General features: G+C 34.7%; 5 protein-coding genes across 7 annotated transcripts; 3 read left to right on the top strand and 2 right to left on the bottom strand.

Annotated features, from left to right (window-relative positions):
* The first annotated feature begins 13 nt into the window (after positions 1 to 13).
* On the top strand, positions 14 to 695 carry LOC122575502. The gene has a single exon (XM_043744527.1). It carries the CDS (start codon positions 152 to 154, stop codon positions 554 to 556), a length of 405 nt encoding a protein of 134 aa, XP_043600462.1. The 5' UTR covers positions 14 to 151; the 3' UTR covers positions 557 to 695.
* Positions 539 to 2,585, top strand: LOC122575480 (methyltransferase-like protein 25). Of its 2 annotated transcripts, XR_006319441.1 has the most exons (5): positions 539 to 1,252; positions 1,331 to 1,682; positions 1,758 to 1,855; positions 1,925 to 2,281; positions 2,371 to 2,585. XR_006319441.1 is itself a non-coding variant. In XM_043744486.1 (4 exons), exons 1-4 carry the CDS (start codon positions 686 to 688, stop codon positions 2,156 to 2,158), a joined length of 1,251 nt encoding a protein of 416 aa, XP_043600421.1. In that variant the 5' UTR covers positions 539 to 685; the 3' UTR covers positions 2,159 to 2,289. The 2 variants fall into 2 exon arrangements, 1 of the variants encoding a protein (XP_043600421.1); XM_043744486.1 differs by lacking the exon at positions 2,371 to 2,585 and having other exon boundaries at positions 1,925 to 2,289.
* LOC122575488 (cell division cycle-associated protein 7-like) lies at positions 2,343 to 3,500 on the bottom strand. Its single transcript, XM_043744499.1, has 3 exons — positions 3,361 to 3,500; positions 2,589 to 3,287; positions 2,343 to 2,506 (listed from the first exon to the last, which is right to left on the bottom strand). The coding sequence occupies exons 1-3, from the start codon at positions 3,421 to 3,423 to the stop codon at positions 2,348 to 2,350; spliced, it is 921 nt and encodes a 306-aa protein (XP_043600434.1). The 5' UTR covers positions 3,424 to 3,500; the 3' UTR covers positions 2,343 to 2,347.
* A 98-nt stretch (positions 3,501 to 3,598) lies between these two features.
* LOC122575478 (ornithine aminotransferase, mitochondrial) lies at positions 3,599 to 12,576 on the top strand. Of its 2 annotated transcripts, XM_043744482.1 has the most exons (12): positions 3,599 to 3,959; positions 4,325 to 4,576; positions 4,649 to 4,810; positions 5,588 to 5,748; positions 6,242 to 6,546; positions 7,350 to 7,680; positions 8,046 to 8,429; positions 10,186 to 10,555; positions 10,948 to 11,252; positions 11,418 to 11,618; positions 11,785 to 12,010; positions 12,097 to 12,576. In XM_043744482.1, exons 4-12 carry the CDS (start codon positions 5,683 to 5,685, stop codon positions 12,261 to 12,263), a joined length of 2,355 nt encoding a protein of 784 aa, XP_043600417.1. In that variant the 5' UTR covers positions 3,599 to 3,959; positions 4,325 to 4,576; positions 4,649 to 4,810; positions 5,588 to 5,682; the 3' UTR covers positions 12,264 to 12,576. The 2 variants fall into 2 exon arrangements, with proteins under 2 accessions (XP_043600417.1, XP_043600416.1); XM_043744481.1 differs by lacking the exons at positions 4,325 to 4,576; positions 10,186 to 10,555; positions 10,948 to 11,252; ... (1 more) ...; positions 11,785 to 12,010; positions 12,097 to 12,576 and having other exon boundaries at positions 3,620 to 3,959; positions 8,046 to 8,730.
* Positions 12,577 to 12,720: 144 nt separating this feature from the next.
* On the bottom strand, positions 12,721 to 15,655 carry LOC122575458 (zinc finger protein 665-like). The gene is made up of 4 exons (XM_043744421.1): positions 15,482 to 15,655; positions 15,048 to 15,403; positions 14,835 to 14,960; positions 12,721 to 14,444 (listed from the first exon to the last, which is right to left on the bottom strand). The coding sequence occupies exons 2-4, from the start codon at positions 15,198 to 15,200 to the stop codon at positions 12,795 to 12,797; spliced, it is 1,929 nt and encodes a 642-aa protein (XP_043600356.1). The 5' UTR covers positions 15,201 to 15,403; positions 15,482 to 15,655; the 3' UTR covers positions 12,721 to 12,794.
* Between the last annotated feature and the right edge of the window lie 646 nt (positions 15,656 to 16,301).

The raw sequence follows: 16,301 nt of genomic DNA, 5'->3' as shown, positions 1-16,301 counted from the left end.
CGTATTTACAATTGCTCCCATACTTACATCTCATATTATCATCTCATAGTGCTGTGATAGTACTAATTATAAATTAGAGCTAGGGCAGTTAAGAATCGTATTTAATTTTTTTAATCAAATTAGATTACTCAATAGATACATAATAGTAATTATGTCTGATAAAGAAGATATAGACATAAATAAGAAGTTCGAAGATTTACTATTTGTGGAAGAAAATGCCCAATCCGTAGGTTACGAAGAAGGTTTTGAGGTTGGCAAAAAGCAATTGGTAAATGGGTTTCATTTTGGATATCACAAGGGTAGTTTGTTAGGTGCACAATTAGGATATTACAGTGGTATTTTGGAACAATATTTGACTACCAATAGATGTAATTCAGGGAAAGCTGTTTCCATTGCAAAAACACTTTTGCAGGATATTTATAATTTTCCTAAATTTAATGATGAGACGGTGGATATATTGAAAATTGTAGATAATATTAAATTTAAATATGCCAAGTTTTGTGCATTGGCAAAAATATCTTCGTCGTACCCAGAAGTGGATAAACTCAATTTTTAATTGTATGAGAATATTATATTTAAATAGATAAGGAGTGGAACAATATTGTAGAATTGTATCTGGATTTCATAATATTTTTCATTTTTAAAAATTATAATAAACATTGTTATTTGCACAAATATTAAAGTCATGTATGATAAACATTTTGATGAAATTATATATTTCATTAACACATATCATAAGTTGGTAAATTGTCATATAGTTGATTTTATTACTGAAAACTTATGGACAACATGTTTACCAGAAGCCTTAAGGTCAGAATTAGAGAAGAATGAACTCAGTTGGGTTGATTGGACAGAAAATGATGATTATCCTACACTGAATAATTTTATAAAGTTGGCGAAATCTTTATCTTTGCAATCATGCTCTATAGAAACAAATTCAAAAGATTTTTTAAACACATTACCAGATATAAATAATCAGAAGAAATGTATGTGTGAAAATATTAAGATGGAATTTATAAATACAAAGAAGTTACACGAGGTTGAATCCCTTGGAAACATTATTGGGGAAGTTGCTGCGAGAACAAATAATCTAGTAATAGATGCTGGTGCTGGGAAAGCATATCTGTCAACATTTTTAGCAGAAAATCATAAAGTTCCTGTTCTTGCAATAGATTCTTCGCAATTATGTAGTAATGGAGCAATCTGTAGACAAAAAAAATTACGGAAGAAGTTGATACTCTCTCCAATGCTGGTAGTAACAGTGTATTAAATTTTTATAAAATACTACATTCGAATACATGAACCACAGATAAATTGTACTTTGTTTTAGGTACGCTATGTAGTTGAAGAGATTAATGACAGAACCGATTATATAAAAATGATAAAAGAAAATTTTTCCGATTGGGATATAAATAAAAACATTATATTAACTGGTTTACATACTTGTGGTTCGCTCACTGACTCAATTATTCGAACATTCTTAGCTACAAAAGACATTAATATTTTATGTATAGTGCCCTGTTGTTACCATTTGACAAATGAAACACTTAATAAAAAAATTAATTTTTCTAGAAATGCTAGAATGCTAGCCCAACAATCTGTTGAAAGAAGTACAAAAAACAAATCTGTACCTTCATCATTGTTCTACAGAGCAATATTACAAGTCATTCTTCATTCCTTGGGTATATTTGTTTTTATATTAATTTAATTTTAATGTATTTCATATAGTGTATACTATTGTTTTTCTTTTTTAATAGGTATTTATAATGCTAGAGTAGGTCGCGGCGGACCATCACACGATTTTCCAAGTTATGCTCAATGGGCATTTTCAAGAATTGGGGTAGATTTGGATAAGGTATAGCAATAACATTATTATAAATATTTTAGTTGAATATTTTTTTAAAGAAAATTTTTGCATCCTTAGATACCATCACGAGAAGCACTGACAAGAACGTTTCAAGTTTATGCACATTTAATGGAGAAATTTTACATATTTCAAATGTTAAGGATACATGTTGGTCTTGTATTAGAAGCAGCCATTATGTTGGATAGGATAATATTTTTACAGAACAGTAATCAGTGTTCTAAAATTGCGATACTGCGTTTATTTGATCCTATGTTATCTCCAAGACGTTATGGCATTATTGCAGTAAAATAGCGACAGGAAAGAATGTTATAAACAAAGAAGTATACGACGTGAATACAGAAAACAATTTTATTATATTTGTTGTGAAGTTTTCTCATACATAGTACGATCAATAAAAAAATATTACATTCCTCGGTAAAAAATTATTTGTTATGAGGTTTAATTATATTATTATAACTATAAATCTTGTATCAATGAAAATTATGTGTTATCTGTTTCGGCAGATTGAAGGTAATCCATAACAGACGAAAATCCTTCTTCTTTTACAATAGGGGCTAAAATTCCAGTTGGGGGTAAACCACTTCTTGTTCTACATATACTGCAGTTACATAAACCACGGCAAGGTGGACAAACCCAATTCTGCAAAATTTTTGCACCAAAATAAATAATTATGAAACAAAAATGAAAAATAAATATTTATATGTATTAATATATGGCATACAGGATCTTTTAATGCATCAACGGCGCTTTCGCCATATCGTCCTTTTAAGCAAGGTCCACAAAATTGTCCTCTAAGTCCAATACATTCTCCTGAACGACATACAGTTTTTGTATCTAACGTTTTCTGCCTGCACTGATGACAGCATGTTCCATTAACTTTACAATACTGCTTCGAAGTACTTTTGGTTGCAATATTATCTAGCATTTCGTCCGTAATTTCACTGACGGACGGTATGTTATTTGGGTCATAAGGAGCTCTGTTTACATTGTACATTCGCTTTTTAGTTATATCATACAAATCATCACTGCTCCCGTCGTCACTGCTCATAGATAGTTGCTCTTCCTCTTCATCTACATCGCACACTCCCATCTTCATTAAATCGATCGATCGTTGAAATGGCTTTGCCCATGGAAATAGAACTTGGAGTTTAGGTTTATTGCTTTTAAGGTCAATTATATCATTCTCTTTCTCTTCTTCTTCACATTGGGAGATATTCCTTGATCTACTTCTAGTATTATACTTCTTACGAAATTCGAGCTTTACATATTTCATTCTAACACGATCGTTCTTAGAATGAGAAATAGTTTTACGTCTTTTTTTAGGCGGTTCGTTTTCTGAATTCTCTGTATCATTATGTATTTTTTTCAGTTCTTTTATCTCGTTCGTTTGTTCTTTTAACTCTTTGAAAAACTCGGCAAACTGCAATGTTGAATGCAAATAAACACACCGGATAATTATTGGTTAGAAATTTAAATCAAACAAAAATACTTACGATAGCGTTTCTTTCGGCTATGTTCCTTTTTCGTAAATTGTCGTAATCATCGTTTTCGTCCATATTAAAGATTTAATCCTCAAGTAATGTATACTCACGATAATAGTATATTCTTTAGATAAAAGAATAGAATCAAAAACAAACACAATGCTCGTGTTTAAATCCACTGACTCTAAAAACTGACAATCATGGCGAGTTGGACAGTTGGACTGTTTTGGCGGGTAAAACCGACACGGCATCTATACACTATAAGTTGCAAGAAGTATGTATATATACATAGTGAATGTATTAATTGAAATATATTACATTAGAGAATTATTAGGAATTTGAGATTACTGAATTACGATTATTAGGGAATTGCTATGAAACATAAAGGTATATATAACATAATTCGTAATTAAAAATATCGTTCAAAAATGATTCTTTTAGCATGTAAATTATAGTAATCAATATATATAAGAGCATACCTTATATGTACTTTTAGTGTCTTCCACTCGAACACATTGTAATCTATCTTTTATTAACAAACAATTGATGTTTCGATAAAAAGGCATTTGTTGGATACATCGAGCAAGGGACGCACATGTCGAACATTTACGGTAATATGTACAACGTTATTGTATATTATGTACTAATCACATACTATCTGTAATGTTCAATTGTATATGTATCATTAATGTTTGCATGCAGTAGCTAACAGGACAGAGTATTCGATAAACTATCATTATCATACCAAACTATTGTGTATAGTTGTATATAGTCATAAATATCTTTCCATCATTCATTGTTACTTAATTAAAAGCAAGAAGAAGGATAAGTCATAGTTTTTAGTGTCGTGTTTATCGTATATTGAAATGATCTTTATTCATCATTCAGATTATACTATCTACCATAATATTCATAATACTCGATGTAATTACTGCAATTATTGAATCGTTTGTAAAATATGATGGAAATATTACAGAATTGCTTTGTACCGAAACGAACTGTGATCCGATGTTACTTGGTGAAAGTATATCAGCTTATCATATTTACTTTCAAATAAAAATAGTCGAGAATTTTGGACTTGGACAAGACGAGCTGCTTTCACAGCTGATAGGCTATATAATTATATCATTTTTCTTATCTCTGATACGAAGAACTGGCGTGACGCGAGCGTACGTATAATGCGATGGAGAGAAATAGCAAGCCGCGCAACAAGACTAGCCACGTCAAGGTGTATTCATTATACCGTATCTTTTAGAATTTGACAATCTTGGAAAAACCTAACGCAAACCAATTGTTACAGATTAGAGAGCGAGAGAAAGAGATAGGGAGAGAGGGTATTGGTTTGAAGCAGATTCGAGCACAGAAGGAAAAGTAGTCCCGAATAGTCGGTCGTTGTATTCATCGATTACTGGTAGCGACGCGTAGATCCCGCTAATACGAGTGATCACCGGTTCCTGTAAAGGTAAAGATCTACCTATAGTTCAAACAAACATTCCGTTGATAGCCTGTTTTGCCGCGCCGATAACACAATGCAATCGTGATAATTTTTCTGGCAAATATTAATATCCTTGCTGATAATGTTACTTTTTTTATTCTCTCATGCTTAAGAAAAACCATACAGCTTGAAATCACCTTCTTAAGTGATTATGTAGAGACGATAATGCGTGGCTGTCCGCGCATCTGCTGTTAAATTGGTGTGTTCTGCGAGAAGATGCAGTTTAACGCTATTCTACATTGCTTTGTAATGTAAAAATCACAGGAGGAGAGCATGGATAAATCACATTTCTTGTCTCTTGTAGAAGAACAATTTCTAAATTCTGGACACGCTGTCTTTTAATCCTGTATTACATAAATTATCTGTCTACTTGACTTTGAATGTATTTTTGGTCATGTTAAATCATATTCAGGAATTAATTAAAAGATAATATGATATAGTATATTTAGATCAAAAACATAATTAAATATAATACAGTATAATGTATTTGTCACGCACATATAATGTAAGGATAATTTTTGGTTTTCTACACGCTTTCACATTAACTATTTTCATTAAGGGATCGTTCCTTTCTCACCAGTGTCATATTAACTCTGGTGCGATTCTCCAATTTTTTATATTTTAATCCTGCTTCTGTTCCAATTGGAAAAAACCTTTCAATTAATTACGAAGAAAATATGCTATATGTTTTTGTCCTGATATATCTATGTACGTAACACCGATTTTTTTTCAATCAAATTTTAGATTAACGCGAGATCTGGATTATACGGCTTAAAGAAACTATTTACCGATCGGTGAATTATTCCTAAGCAAAAACACGCGAGGAAAAATATATAGACATGATGTTCAGAAAAGTCGGGATGATATCTAAAAGAAAGGGATATCTTTTGAATCTGATCAGTCAGGTAATAAGCAGCGTTAAATCTGATACATGGTTTACCAAACAATATGCAAATGGGCTCATAAATGACTCTTGTCAAATTCTTTAATTTTTTAAGCAATAACCGAGATTCACAACATGATAGAATCAGTACTATGAAAGTATAATCAGATCTATCATACGTCTGATAATTATAAAACCAGTAGACTCTGATTTATTGTAGAATGAAGATTAACCGTGTCTAGGAACGTAATCCTTATCATGGTTCTACGATTTCACGACTTAATTAGACAAAGCTTTTCCACGATATGATTACAGATACACTTACAGCAATTAAGTAATTATATAAAATGATGAATATTTTGTACAAAAGATCGAAATGTGTTGAACAGAAATCAAGGACATAGAGTACTCGTATAGTATTTTTCCACTTTCCTGAAAAAGACGCAGACAAGCCTCGTTTTTGTTAGGAGCCCTTCAATTTTGCAAAATTGTCTACATTTTAACTCCGATCGTAGGCCGAGAAAAATCATCGAACTATAACGTCACAAGAAATTTTCGAACGCGAATCAAAATACGGTGCTCACAATTATCATCCACTCCCTGTTGCGTTATGCAAAGCGGAAGGAGTTTTCATGTGGGACGTCGAAGGCAAACGCTACTATGATTTTCTGAGTGCCTACTCTGCCGTTAATCAAGGCCATTGCCATCCAAGAATTTACAAGGCTTTGGTCGAACAAGCGAAGGTTTTGACATTAACTTCGCGGGCTTTTTACTCGGATGTATTGGGAGAATTTGAAGAATATATTACGAAACTTTTCGGGTGAGTAAGACTACTCTGCGTGATTATATTCCTCTTGCCCCTCCTTTTATTTGTTCATTTACACGTTCTTTACAAGTTGTGATAATGCGCTCTTACATGCGTTTACACAACGTCTGCTCTCGCATCTGGCATCAGATAATCGACATATTTTCTTATAATATAGCGATTGTGGAAGAATTCCAATTATATTGCCGCTCATAAATGTACAGAATGTTGATAGAAAATTGATAAGAGGCTGATGGTTAAAATTGATACATATTTATTATCTTTTTATTGAACCAGCAAATAGTAAATTTTAAATATTCGTTTGAAAATTGACCAACGGTATATCAAAAAAATCATCGATATATCTACTGGTCTCAAATATTATTGCTTAAATTAGTCGCCACATAAATTAAAAAAAAGCCTTTCTTATCTGATATGTATTTTAGATACAATTTAAATAGTTTGTATATCCATTGATTATTATTTAAATTATTATTATTAAATTAATTAAATTATATCCTATTAAGAATAAGTAAAGGTTCAGATACTTTTGAGAGTGTATCTGAATTCCATTCATTAAAATGGAATTTTCTCTAATACCCCACTTATGCATCTGGATGTGAATACTTTCGAACACTTCGAACTACATCGAATACTTTCAAGCAGTATTATATGAATGAGTTCAGATAAATCAAGGTCTACTGTATGTATGTAAGAAGTATGTCTACTAACATAGTAAAGTATAAATGAAATTTCGTTTCCCTTATATCTTTAATAATCGATATCATAAATAACGGAACGGAATATCAAATGTTTAGGTACGAGAAATGGCTTCCGATGAACACAGGAGTAGAAGGTGGCGAAACCGCTTGTAAGCTGGCACGCAGATGGGGTTACGCGTGCAAAGGTATACCGCAGTATCAAGCGAAGATTGTTTTCGCGGAAGGCAATTTTTGGGGCAGAACAATGAGCGCGGTATCCTCAAGCACGGATCCAACTAGTTACAGTGGGTTCGGTCCATTTATGCCTGGATTCGAGCTCGTTCCGTACGACGATCTTACGGCGCTTCAACAGGTTTTAGCCGACCCTCAGGTTTGTGCTTTCATGGTGGAACCTATTCAAGGCGAAGCTGGCGTCGTCGTACCGAAGGTATCATAACTCTCGTTTAATTATCAAAATATAAAATATTAATTGCACCACTCGGATTAATGTGACTTATACGGTAGAACTTTGATTATCCGAACCGATCAGGATACGCGCTAATAATTTTGATTTATTATAATATGAAGATTGCAGGAAAGAATACGACAAATCACATTTTTTATTTTATACGGCGGAGTAATCTTAAAATTCAGTACGTTGCCTTTTATTTGGTATTCGTACTAAACAACCAGATATCGTTCCATTCGCTTCATAATTTCATTTCAAAATATTGCTTATTATAATATTAAGACGTTGCTTATCTTAATAACTGTTTTTATACAACTTCGTTAACTTGTATATTGTTTCTTAAGGACGGCTATCTGAAGGGTGTGAGAGAATTATGTACGAAGCACAACGTTTTATGGATCGCCGACGAGGTGCAAACTGGTTTGGCAAGGACAGGAAAACGATTGGCAGTAGATCACGAAAATGTAAAACCAGACATTTTGATCCTTGGAAAGGCCCTGTCCGGTGGTTTCTATCCAGTTTCTGGTGTATTCGCCAACGATTCGGTGATGTTAACTATAAAGCCTGGCGAACATGGCTCGACTTATGGTGGCAACCCTCTAGGATGTAAAGTCGCCCTTGAAGCGCTTCGCGTGCTCGAGGAAGAAAAACTAGCGGAAAATGCTGAAAGGCTCGGACATATTCTCAGGAAGGAGCTTGGAAAATTACCAAAGGATGTGGTTACTCTTGTTCGCGGAAAGGGTCTACTTAATGCTATTGTTATCAAAAAAGACATCGATGCCATGGATGTATGCTTGAAATTGAAAGAGGAGGGTTTACTGGCGAAACCAACGCACGGTCATATAATCAGATTGGCACCGCCGTTGGTCATCACAGAATCGCAAATAAGAGAATGCGTCGATATCATTTCTCGGGTTATCTCTCGATACGTTAATTAACACCATACATTCTACATACTTGGAAAATCCGCCTCGAACCCGTTTCCGTTCTAATTTCTGAAAAATGTTAATAAAGTCACATTTTACTCTTTTCCTGTTTCCTCATTTTATAGAAAGTAACAGTGAGCTAACTTTCACCACTATGCGATCGCTACTCTCAGCCGTCCACATGATCCAGATAGACCGCAGATCGACGAAGCTAAACACGGTAAAATTGAACCAAGAACATGTACCGAAAGCTGTCGAAGCTGTTATCTTCCGCATGCACCGCATGTACAAAGGAAAAAATATTGCCCGATTAGTTATATACTGGTTATTAATAGCTATACGTGATACGGTTCTATCCTGTACTGTCACGAGATCAGTGTTTGTTCCGACGCTTGTCAGACATCGAATACTGGCTCAAACTCACGATAATATCGCGCTTGAACATTGTGGGTCAATATTGGCAATCGCTTGTTTTAAGATACAGTCGCATTTGTCATAATTTGTAATTAATTTCCTATCGGATGTCGACTCACAAGACCTTAGAAAAAACAGTAAATAAACGGAAACGAAAAATAATGCCACGACATATATTTTTTTTATCAAATGATCCTCCTCTTATTCAAACTTCGTAATCCTTGTTATTGGTAATTGTACATATTATGACTATAATTGTTGTTCTCGATTCGTTTCACGCTTGCGAAAGAATCGTAAAACAAACGAGAGAAAGAAGAGATGGTACGTTAGCGTTTATTATTTCTCACTAGACGTGTGCAAGTACATTGTCATTCCGAACTATACAGGCAGTTTCAAATTATTGCAAATATATAAAATTTACATTAATTTATTTTTTTTACTACAACTTATTCTAAACTGTTCGATCAAATTTTGATCTATGACCTTATCTCAGGTAACCATATGCAGTTAGTAGATATTGATTAAAACAATAGAAAATATTAAATAAAGTATAAATAAAAGAGCAACAATTGAAAGTGGATGAAAATTGATCCTGCAGAGACATCTGTTTAGTTTAGTTTAGTGACTTTAAAATTCAATGTTGGAATCGATTGAAATATGTTTGTAACTACATTCCTTGTCTGGATTTAAATTTAGCAGAACATTTGATCCCAGTTATGACAAAAGGTAAAGAATTAACAGTAGGGAGACGTTCTTTAATAACAGATTTACTACTCGACAGTAGTGTGCATCTTCTCAGATACATCGTCTCACGATCAGATTATTATGATATATGTTGTTTGCAGTTTCTCATTTGATTTAGAGTGGTGGCGTCGTAATAAACGATGTCCCTCATTATCAGATACGAGTTCTTTAGTTACGCTACAGCATTTATTCTAAATCCCGCCGACATATGTATCAATTATATACAAAAACATCCCGAGTAAATAAGCAGTACACATCACCCCTACTCTTTCTCGTTCTCTTGATATAAATGTAAGACAGCCTCTGAAATTAAACACAGTGGCAAGAGATTCTTTTCTTCGAACGATTCCACGAATCTAAATTAACTGTGATACTATAATTCGAAATCTTTAAAATGCAGCCGATCACGAGATCACGAATCTTCGGTTTAACGAAAGAAGTAGAGCTGAAGAGATTTCTGAGTTCGCAAGAGTTGATCGATCGTGATAATATGTATGGTGGTAGACATTTCAAGCCACTTCCGGTAGTTCTTTCAAGAGGCGAAGGCGTCTATTTGTGGGACGTCGAAGGGAAACGATATCTCGATTTTTTGGCCGGTTTCTCAACAGTGAATCAAGGTCATTGTCATCCACGTTTGGTGAAAGTAATGAGAGAACAAGTGGGAAAGCTCGCTCACACGTCTAGAGCTTTTTATTCGGAGCCTCACGGTGCACTAGGAGAATATCTGTCGAAGCTTCTGGGGTGGGACAAATTCTTGCCGATGAATACTGGTACGAAAAGAAAAAACGAAATACATTCAAAGATGGAGAAATTAAATAGAAAAGAACAGAAGGCGTATTAAAAGTAATAAGCATCCGGACACCTTGATCGATTTATAGTAATTATATAGTATAGTAATCTGAATTTGACTAATATGTACAAATCAATAATGAACTAATAGTTAGAAGCAATATTTTCTATCCTTTTATAAAGTATATAACAGAGTATACACTTAAGTAAGTTACTTATTAAAATATGTAACAATTATATGAAAACGTGTTTCCTCAAAAGTAATCCTGTGTTCGGATACTTGCGTATATTTGTCAATAGAAAATCAATTGTCAATCATTTGTCAATAGAAGCGCAAAATACGTAGACGCGTCTATTATGTGTTGTATTGCAGGAGTCGAAGCAGGTGATACTGCCATTAAGGTTGCTAGGCGTTGGGCTTACAGAGTAAAGAAGATACCTCCGGAACAAGCAACCGTGGTCTTCGCGAAAGGGAACTTCTGGGGACGTTCTATAGCCGCGCTGTCTGCATCTACGGATTCAAATTGTTACACCGATTTTGGACCTTACGTTCCTCGCTTCGACAAAGTACCGTACAATGACCTCAACGCTTTAGAAGAAAAATTTAAGCAGGATCCAACTGTTTGCGCTTACATGATGGAACCAATTCAAGGAGAAGCGGGTGTCATAATACCTAATGTATGTTATTTTCATCTTTCGTCAAACTTGAATAGACAAATGGTCGAATAGATAACAGACAGATATAATACCCATTTTGGGTCGTATAGATCTGTGAAGAATAGTTTCAGTAATTGGATTTCCATTTCTCGTCTTTCCAAATCCTAAACTTTCATTTCCATGTAGGATGGCTACTTGAAAGGTGTACGAGACCTGTGCGACAAATACAATGTGTTATGGATCGCTGACGAAGTACAAACTGGTTTATGCAGAACGGGCAAACGATTGGCGGTAGATCACGAAAATCAACGGCCGGATATTCTCGTGCTAGGAAAGGCATTGTCTGGCGGATTGTATCCTGTTTCCGGTATTTTAGCGGACGAACAGGTAAACATAACTGCAGTGGAAACAATAGCAGCGCGTTATTGATCCTTTCAAGACCGAATTCTTATTTAACCTGTGAGAAAAATGGTTTTTGTCAATTAATTATTAGCGATAGAAACACATTTTTCTAATGTTATGTTGATCTAAGCCAAACCTGCTATTTCCTTAGATAATAATGTGCCTAGAAACTGGATCTCACGGTAGCACTTTCGGTGGAAGTCCGCTTGGTAACAGAGTCGCTATAGAAGCAGTTAAAATTTTAGAGGAAGAAAGTCTTGCAGAGAATGCGAGTAAGCTTGGGGAAATTCTACGGAAAGAATTAGGAAAACTTCCGAAAGACATAGCGGTAGAATTTAGAGGTCGAGGTTTATTGGCTGGCTTAGTAATTAATAAAGGTATTGACTCAAGTCCGCGATAATATCCTGTAATAATATATTGTACGTTTACTTTGCTTCTTGTTACATTTTGTAATATCTTCCAGACTTCGCCGAAGGATGGGATATTTGTTTAAGACTGAAAGAAGCAGGTTTGTTGTCGAGACCTGCTCATGGTCAAATATTAAGGATATCGCCACCACTTACTATTACGAAAGAACAACTTGAAGAAGGTCTCGATATACTCACCACTGTCCTCAGAAATTACAAATAAATTAGTTATCGTTACATGGATAACTCTTCTATAATACGAGAGCTACCCTATAATACGAGGAAAATGTCGTGTTATAAAAATCGCATTATGCCAGACGCAAAATATACGCAAAAAGTGAATTTATTTTCTAAAAGCGATTCCTTTAATTATTCTTTCGAATTAATCTTTTAAAAATATTATGATAATAATTTTTTTAAAAAAGAGTAATAGAGTAGAGCCTTAGTAATTTAAATCTCTAAAAAATTAATATTTTATTCATTGCTTTTCTCATTGCTTAAAAAAGCAATAAGTTTATACATATCTACATCTCGCAATGAAAAATCGTATCTCAATTACTTTCTACTAATATTATCTATCGTAATACAATGTTTACCTGTACCTCTTTCAGAATGTACAAATATTAAATATCTTCAGTCGCTTAAAATGGAGAAAATTAATCATTGAAAATAGTATAAAATACTTATGTACATAGAATTGTATATTTTTAAGATGATGTATGTATGTACATATAAAAAGACGTGTACACATCGGTTAAGTATGCGAATCGTGCCTTTTCAAGTGCCTGGTGAGACTAAACGCTTGAGAGAACAACTGATTACACTGATGACATTTATATGACTTTGTACCATTGTGTAAAATCAGATGCCTCTTCAAATGATTCGCAAGTTTGAATCGTTTCCCGCACAGTCGACACTGATGTTGTCTAACAGTAGTATGGGATACTTCATGATTCTTCAAGTGACTTGACTGCGAGAAGCGCTTTCCACACGCTTTACATTCGAATGGTTTTACCTTCGTGTGAATTCTCATATGTTCGGCGAGATTGCCTTTTTGAACAAAACATTTGTTACAGTACTCACACTTATGCGGTTTGGCTGCTTTATGCGTTCTCAAATGAATCTTTAAGTTATAATTTCGACTGAATGTCTTGTCGCATATTTCGCATCGCATCAGACCTTTTCCGGTGTGAAGTCGTTCGTGAGCTTTCAGATTTTTCAATAAACGGAATCTTTTCTTGCAGCTGACGCATTCGAAAGCTTTGTTCTCTTCATTTCTCGCGTTGCTGTTGCCGTTTCGTCTGTGCGTTTTTAAATGTTCCTGCAGATAAGAAGGATATGCAAATATTTTATCACACATTTTACACGGGTGTACATTGGTTTTCGTATGTAGTCGCATATGAGCGTTTAGTTTGCTCTTCGATGAGTAACCTTTCGCGCAATTGGGACACTTGAAAGGTTGCTGACCAGAGTGCGAGAATCGATGCGTTAACAATTTAGATTTTTGAGAAAATGACTTGGAGCATACGTCGCATTTGTACTTTTTCACCTGTAGCTGTTGCACATTTTCAGAATGTTCGCTTTCGATCTGCTGTTTACTATAATTAAGATTCGAAGAGCACGATTGATATCTATCGATACTCTCTCTGTTGTCCGTACGTTCGAGACTTTTCGCAAATCTTACACCGCGATAGACAGCTATATTATATGTATCTGAATCAGACATCGCTGTGTTTCTTACACGAGGGCTACCCTCTCGAACTTCGTCTCCCAAATCCATATTTTCTGGAAATTCCAAGTTTTGTATTTCGTTATTATCGTTCGTCGTTGACCTATGATAAGATAAGTTTTGGATAGTGTTCCCGACGGAATTAATCGACCTCTCGTAACTCAAGTTTTGAGGAATTTGATTTGAATTCTCGCAGATATCTATATGCTCGTTATCGCAGGGCACTTCTATGCTTTCCGAGTTGTGCGTGATACTATGACTTATTAATTGTGTTCTATTGGTGAACGTGCGATTGCACAAAGAACAATGTAGCGCGCAAGCGGCTCGGCTAGGGTTTTCCCCGTTCGTTGGTATCATTTGCATCACGTTTGACCTAATCAATGGAGATAATTGCGTGTGTTGAATGCTCTCGTTGGTTAAATTAGAGCTCAGGTGACCAAAGTTAAGATTGAAGTATGGATTTTGTGATTCTACTATGTGCATATGTTGCATAGGTATATCGTCTTGGACAAAAGGTAAATGTGACCTGTTGTGGGCACAGAGCTCTTGGTAGGTCGTAAATACTGCTCCACATTCTATACATTTCAAAGTCTTATGGGGATTTTGAACAGGCATGAAACCCTGATTTTGTTGATATAATTTGTAACCTGCTGCGTACGAAGCCAGACCAGAAACCTACGAATATTCACAGGTTCACGTTCCTTTTACAAACAAGGCACATATGTGCACTGATGAAGTGATCAGCTTTTCTTCTAAAATCTCGTGTAGAGTAAAAACATATTTCTTTATTTAATTTTTTTCAATCACATGGGAATAATAAATTATGGATTGTAGATTTTCTAATTTTGCTATTACTTGAAAGAGCTGCTACAATAAAGTCTGAAATTCACTGAAATGCTAAGTTAAATTACGATGTGCTATGGTAAGTTGAAATATATGTGTTTTAATAATATGTATACAGAGCCATTCCCATCAGAAGCTGTGCTATTAGCATGCTTATACATGGTTTTATAAGAAAGTCTGATCTTTGTCAATACTTCTGTTCATTGTTTTAAATTTGATTACCTTTAAAACTGCTTGTCTTAACGCTCTGTCAGCTGCACGACATTGTTCCCTGTATAATAAAGCAGATTCCGCTCTGGTTACACAACGGTCGCACATTTTTTCTGGAAGACCATCGCCCTGCCATACCTAATGAAATAAGCATTTCAGACGCAACAAAATCAGATTTCGTACTTGGGCTAATCAAAAAATTGCGAATTTGAAAATGTTTATTACTTCGAGACACGAGAGAGATCGTAATTTAGCAGCGAGAGACGACTCAGCCGGTCCCACGAACAAACAAACCATTTTGTCGCCATCCTCTCTTAGACAAGTACGGCATAATTTGCCAATATTTTCGCTGTCAATTTCTTTCGTAACGATGAACATTATTATACTTTGACAGCTAACCTCAAAAGTTGATTTAAACACAGACGAGACACAGAGTAGACATGATATGCAATGCTATTTCGTGTTTCATGTTTTGGCGGTTATGGTTACCTGTCCACCTTACCATTTTCACGTCACACGCTACCTTATCGATTCAATATAGCAGCGGCTCTAGTAGCGGTTTAAATTAAAACTAAAGTCTTCTATGAAATTATAACCAAGATATAGAAAAGATATTTTATAATCATAAAAGAAGCATAGAATTTTATACTGATACATACGTTTGCCTCGCAAAATCACAACACAATTTATGAATAATTCAAACAAATAAATTACGCTCGATGAAAAGGGTAAAAGGACCGACGAAAGGATAAATATATCGATCAGATACATCGACTCATAAATACACTAAAACTAAGGCCATTTATTCTGTACTTAATTATTTTAAGATTATAAGATTTTATTAAGAGGTTAAGACTTGTTTTAGCGTTTACAGGACGCGCCACCTATTCAGTGATTTGTCAGCAAGTAATAGATGTCGCCAAACGATCAAAATAGTTTTTACCTGGTACGTACGTATTATTTTACAGACAGGATCGTTTACCGAGGTCTGATGTTAATCTTGTGGTTAATGCCGCGCCGTTATTGAATGTTATAAATTGTATAAAATCGCTGTAATTGAAAGGTGTAGAATATAATCTATGTAGATTCTAATATAACCTATTGTAGAAATGGGAACGAAAAGGTATTAATGTTAATTTTTATGATAAAGTTTAAATTCTATTTGTACACAATCGATAACTTCTTCTAAATGAATTGGAATAAGCTGGTTGCACGGAAAGGAAGAAGTTTACGTGTACGATATTGCATCGAAATCCGAGTAGGCAATGATTTGAAAAGTTTCGATAAAAGTAGACGGAGAGGAAAACGACGCCGGGTCGATTGTACAATCGTGTGTGATTTCCGTTCAAAGCCGTCCAAAGCAATCAATGGAACACGTCGATAGTGAATACAGAGAGTCAACTCTACTTCGTTGTTCTTGCTAGAAGAAAATCTAATATTCCGTTCTCATGCTTGTCTGCTGTAAACTATGTGTACGTG

Source organism: Bombus pyrosoma, linkage group LG15 (genome assembly GCF_014825855.1).
Source record: "Bombus pyrosoma isolate SC7728 linkage group LG15, ASM1482585v1, whole genome shotgun sequence".
NCBI classification, from domain to species: Eukaryota; Metazoa; Arthropoda; class Insecta; order Hymenoptera; family Apidae; genus Bombus; species Bombus pyrosoma.
Note: the sequence above shows the minus strand (reverse complement) of the source record. Positions and strands in the feature narration are given on the sequence as shown.